General features: G+C 40.0%; 1 protein-coding gene across 3 annotated transcripts in view; it reads left to right on the top strand.

Annotated features, from left to right (window-relative positions):
- Positions 1–63: 63 nt before the first annotated feature.
- Positions 64–6,000, top strand: part of LTN1 (listerin E3 ubiquitin protein ligase 1) — a 64,441-nt gene continuing 58,504 nt past the window's right edge. For 2 of the 3 annotated variants that reach the window (XM_035017542.1, XM_035017544.1), the window contains exons 1-2: positions 78–206; positions 5,765–5,968. In XM_035017542.1, the coding sequence (XP_034873433.1) occupies positions 165–206; positions 5,765–5,968 (246 nt within the window). In that variant the 5' untranslated portion in view covers positions 78–164. Of the gene's footprint in view, positions 207–5,764; positions 5,969–6,000 lie in introns of all 3 variants that reach the window. The other variant, XM_035017543.1, reaches the window with a different exon arrangement.

Raw genomic sequence — 6,000 nt, 5'->3', positions numbered from 1 at the left:
GGAGGGCCGGTGGGTGGCGGAAGGGGAGGGCCGGTGGGTGGCGGAAGGGGAGGGCCGGGAAAGTCGCTCTAGTCGGCCCTTTTCCGGCGCGAGGAGCCGGAAGTTGTGGCCCGGCCGTGTCAACTAGGGGGCTGCGGGCTGAGAGTGCGGCTGAGACTGCGACCATGGGCGGGAAGAACAAGCAGCGGACCAAGGGGAACCTGAGGGTGAGTGTGGAGGTGCCTCGGCCGGCCGGGGAGTCCTCATCTCGCAGCGGCTGGTTCTACCACGCGCGCGTCCGGAGGGCGTGTGGAGCGCGGCTGTAGGGAGGCGTGTGTTTGCGTGTCGAGTGTGACCTCTCTGTTGTGTGTGCGTCCCCCCGAACCGGGTGGGTTGTCTCTGAGCAGATTGGGGATTTGTGAGGGAAAAGATGTTCCATGCCAGAGCTGTCTCCACCCGAGCACACATCCTACAATTTCCATTAAGGAATGGTTCAGTATCCGTTTCACCTGGAAGGTTACCTGGCCGGGCTAGCGGGGGTGGGGGTGTGTGGCACGAGGAACAAGGGAATTGGGTAGAAAGCATTTAAAGTGAGCCTGGTGTGCAGGGCATCTCGGATCATGTCGCTCTTTTGCTCAAAAACCTGCTGGGGCTCCCCAGATTCCTCGGGGTAAAGGCCAAATGCCTTACGATGGTATACATGGTATGTGGTCAGCCTCTGGCCCCTTCCTTTCTCTGGCACCGTCTTCAGCTTCCTCCTCGCTCGCTCCATCCAGCCACACTGATCTCCTCACCAAGCCTTGACCTTGCCTGGAAGGCTCCCTAAGGCTCTTCTTTTAGGCGGCTACAAATTTGCTTGGGACACCCCAGTGAGGTCTGTCATGATCGCCCTATTTTAAATTGTAGCCTCCCACTCCCTGTGCTCCTTTCCTGCTTTATTTTACTCCTGTGCACTTAGGACTTCTCACATACTATGTAATTTACTGTCTTGCTTCATTGGGGTGTATTATGAAGGCAGGTGTTTTTATGAAGGCTGTTGTCCTAGGAGCCTAGAACAAGGACTAGTATATAGTAGAAGCTCACTAAATATTTTTTAAAAGATTTTATTTATTTATTTATTTATTTATTTATTTATTTATTTATTTATTTGCGAGAGAGGGTGGGGGCACAAGCAGGGGGAGCAGCAGAGGGAGAGGGAGAAGCAGGCTCACCACTGGGCAGGGAGCCCACCACTGGGGGCTCCATCCGGGACCCTGGGATTATGACCTGAGCGGGAGGCAGATGCTTAACGACTAAGCCACCCAGGTGCCCCTAAATACTTGTTTAAAGAAGACCCAAAAGTGGATTAAACTTACCATTAGGGATGTTATAATGATATATTTTTATGGTATTAGGCTTGTTATGGCACAGTCCAATATTATGAGAGTGCATTTTTCCTGCTTCTGATCAAATTCTAGTGATATCAGTACATTTTCTTAGATCTGCCACTTGATCTGTTTTTGGCAGATAGTAGCAACTGTAATAATGGTAACTTGCCTTGTGTTGGTACTGTGTTAAGCACTTTACTTGCATTCTCATTTAATTTTAATTTTTTATTTGGACAGTTTTTTTTTTTTTTTAAATATTCCAAACATGAGGATAAGTTGCAAAAATATTAGACTGACAAGCCATATGTTTTTTACCTAGATTCATCAATTGTTAATATTTGGTCACATTTGTTTTCTTTCTCTAAATATATGTATTTTGCTGAACCATATGAGAATTAGTTGCGTATATCATGACACTTAACTCCTGAGTACTTCAACGTGTATATTCGAAACAAATGCCATTCTTCTTCATAACCATGAACAATTACAACATGCAGAAAATTTAACTTCAGTATACTACTACTGTCTAATAATAGATAACATTGTATTCAGATTTCTATATAGGTGTCAATAATGTTCTCTATAACTTGTTTTTAGATACAGCATTTTTAAAAACATCTAAGATACAATCAAGGAGTGATTCCATTCATTTAACCATTTAGCTCTAGGTAGTTTTCCTTTGGGGGTTTTTTCTTTTCTTTTTCTTTTGAGGGCAGTTCTTTTATGACAGGGACAATTTAGAAAAGTCTAGGGCAGTTCTTTTGCTTAATTTAGAATTGTCTAATTGTTCCTTATGGTGAGATTCAGGTTAAACAGTTTTTGATAGGAATGCTTCATAGATGATGTACCATCATCAGTGCATCAGGGTGCACGTGTTTGTCCCACTATTGGTGTTATTTAATCACTTGGTTAAGGTGATGTCCATTGTAAAGGTATCTTTTTCTGTTGGCTATTAACAAATAATATGGGGAGTGGTATTTTGAGACTGGGAATAGTCTGTTTTCTCACAAACTTTCACCTAATGGTTTTAGCATCCTTTGATGATTCTTGCTGGAATCAATTTTAATGGTTTAAAAATTTACATTTAATTTTGACAACCCAAGTAATGGCTTAATAACTTACTATTTTCTCATTTTAAAGATGATGGTACTGAGGCTTAGAGAAAGGGGAAGTTGCATAGTTGAGATTTGAACTTAAGAATGGCATTCTAGGGGCGCCTGGGTGGCTCAGTCGTTAAGCGTCTGCCTTCGGCTCCGGTCATGATCCCAGGGTCCCGGGATCGAGTCCCACATTGGGCTCCCTACTCAGCGGGAAGCCTGCTTCTCCCTCTCCCACTCCCCCTGCTTGTGTTCCTACTCTCGCTATCTCTGTCTCTGTCAAATAAATAAGTAAAATCTTAAAAAAAAAACACAACAACCTATTTTAAAAAAAAAAAGAATGGCATTCTTTCATCCAACAGACTTTGAGTACTGAATGTCATGTACTCAAAGATCATAGACAGATGTTTCTTGTTCTTGAACTATTAATTTAATGATAAACATATAAGTAAGCAAATGATTATAATATATTAAAGAATTATGATATGGGTATGAATAGAAAGAAAATGGGAGAACAGAAAAAGAATGATAATTGACCTGAGGGAGGCAAGCATTGAAAACAAGAGTGTGTTTTGAAGGATGAGTAGGAGTTTGTCAGGCAATGAAAAGGAAGAAAAGGTTTTCAGGTGGAGAGAAAAGATTACACAAAGATCCGATTGTGAAAGGCATAGCATATTCAGAGAACTGTGACTTCACTTTGGGACTGGAACATAAGTGGTGGTAGCAAAATTGGGAGAGGAGAGGAGGAACTGTGACAAGGGAAGAAAAGAGCGTAAGGAGATAAGCCTGGGAAAAGCTAAGGCCAGATGGGGAAAGACCTTGTAAGTCTTCCTGAGTTTGGCCTTTAAACTGTGTACTCAGGATTGCCACCTCTACTACTTCTAGAAGACAGGTACAAAAGAATGAAGTAGGTGTAATGTAAGAAAATTAACTTTCAGAAATAGAATCAAGGTTCTTATTTTTGAACTGTGGGTATAAGCATTTAACATGCAGTAGAGGAAGTAACAAGAAACAGTAACTATATTTTAAACTCAAAGTAGACATTGAATAAAAGATACAATTAGTATATTTTTGAAGTAATTTGTTACTTTAAAACTGGAAGTTGGAAATCTGATACCTTTTATTCCGTATGTAGTTATCACTATCAGCTTGGATATTTCTGGTCAGTTCAGAATTCAGCCTTGAATTCTTTGGCTTTTTTTTTTTTTTAAGATTTATTTATTTATTTATTTGACAGAGAGAGAGAGAGACCACAAGCAGGTGGAGTAGCAGGTAGAGGGAGAAGCAGGCTCCCTGATGAGCAAGGAGCCCGATGCCGGGCTCCATCCAGGCCCCTGGGATCATGACCTGAGCCGAAGGCAGTTGCTTTACTGACTGAGCCACCCAGGAGCCCCCTTTTGTTTTTTTAAATTACACTCCATGCTCAGCATGGAGCACAATGTGGGGCTTGAACTCACGACCCTGAGATCAAGACCTGAGCTGAGATCAAGAGCGGGATGCTTGACCGACTGAGCCACCCAGGCACCCCTTGACTCCTTTAGCTTTTAGCATTAATTTTTATATGATTTCATTATTCTGTTTTATAATAAAACTGTTTGTAAGTGATGTTATAGATAAAATTCTGATGTCCTAATATTATCATATTTAGTTTTCAGAATTGTATTATAATTCACGAATTTCCATTGTAGCTGTTTATCCATGTACCAGTATTGAGAAAGGTGAATTGAATAATGTTAGTTCATTTTAAGAAAGTTCTAAAATAGAGAACCTTTTCTGAAATCAGTCTTAAATGCTACTGTTTTGGAAAAAAAAAAAAAGTAATTCAGGTTATCATTTTCATTTCTGGTCACTCATTTCAGTTTAGAAAATAGTCCAGATTATTTCCTGACAAATGAGTTTCCCAAACACGATTTTGCTAGGTATGAGCAAATCAAATCACACATTTGGGTAGCCCTTTCAACCATTCTTAGAAAGAAATCAGAAACAGATGAATTTATTTATTTATTTATTTATTTATTTATTTATTTATTTATTTATTTTTTAAGGAACAGGTGAATTTAAATGGATTCTAATGTCATCCTGGACATTGAACTGAGGCATTTTCTTTTTTTTTTTTTAAGATTTTACTTAAAATCTTAAATAAAGAGAGTGCACGTGAGCAGGGGGAGGGATAGAGGGAGAGAGAGAGAGAATCTCAAGCAGACTCAGCGCTGAGCATGGAGTCCAGCACAGGGCTCAGTCACACAACCCTGAGATCATGAGCTGAGCCAAAACCAGCAGTTGGAGGCCTAACGGACTGAGCTACCCAGGCATCCCAGAGGTATTTTTCTATTAGATGACAATGAATATGTTATTCTTTCAACAGTTTAAATATTTTTTTTTTTTTGTCACAACCAACCCCCTTAACTTTTTGCACTAAGAAGCTACTATATTGAGTATCCATCTAACAAACTACGACTATGGTTCAAAGGAGTGTATCTTATATCCTGACCATTGTATTGATTTTATGTCCATAGTAATGTAATTTGTATCCATTATAGCTCAAAGAAGTTAGGGTAACTTTGGGTATGTAGAAATGAGTGTGTCTGCCCTCAAGGAACTCCTAATCTTAGAAAGAGCTATCATTAGACTTGTCCCATGGTGGTTGTTGAGTGGATGAATGAAAAGTTGTAATTCATGTGTGAATTAATTTTATATCATTACATAGTACACATATGTGTGTATATATACTCTTTATACTAATTTGGAAATTAAAATTTTTATAAAATAGTACTTATTCTTAACCATATGTGATGCGTTCTGAGTTTTAAAGTTTTATTCTATTTTTTTGAAATGCTGTCATGACCCATTAAGTTGATAATCATGAGCCACTAATGGATTGTATCCAATTTAACCAACATTGTTCTGATGTTTAGCAGACCAGGAAATAGCACTAGGATCACTATTGATAGGTTCTTGGTGATGGGAACATTGCAGTAGATGAAATCTTAGGCTAGGAAATAAAAAGTTCTCAAATAAGGGTGGGTGCCTGGGTGGCTCAGTGAGTTAAGCATCTGCCTTTGGCTGGGGTCATGATCCCGGGGTCCTGGGATTGAGTCCTGTGTCAGGCTCCCTGCTCAGCGGGGAGTCTGCTTCTCCCTCTCCCTCTGCCTCTCCTCCTGCTTGTGCTCTCACTCTCTGAAATAAATAAAATCTTTAAAAAAAAAACAGTTATCAAATAAAACCTTGTTCCTCTCTAAGAATTGTCAAGGACAAGAACTCAAAGTTAAATTTTGAACACTTCCTAGACTCTGACTTTTTTTCTCTCAACTTTCTTATCAGCCTTCTAACAGTGGCCGAGCTGCAGAACTGCTTGCCAAAGAACAGGGAACGGTGCCTGGATTTATTGGTTTTGGAACATCTCAGAGTGACCTAGGCTATGTTCCTGCTATTCAAGGAGCTGAAGAGATTGACAGTCTTGTAGATTCTGATTTCCGAATGGTGCTGCGGAAACTTTCTAAGAAAGATGTCACGACAAAATTAAAAGCAAGTTTTATGTTTTTCATAAAAATGATCAA

Source organism: Mirounga leonina, unplaced genomic scaffold, assembly GCF_011800145.1.
Source record: "Mirounga leonina isolate KUSES-001 unplaced genomic scaffold, KU_Mleo_1.0 Mir_172, whole genome shotgun sequence".
NCBI classification, from domain to species: Eukaryota; Metazoa; Chordata; class Mammalia; order Carnivora; family Phocidae; genus Mirounga; species Mirounga leonina.
This window is presented reverse-complemented; position numbering and strand designations above follow the sequence as displayed.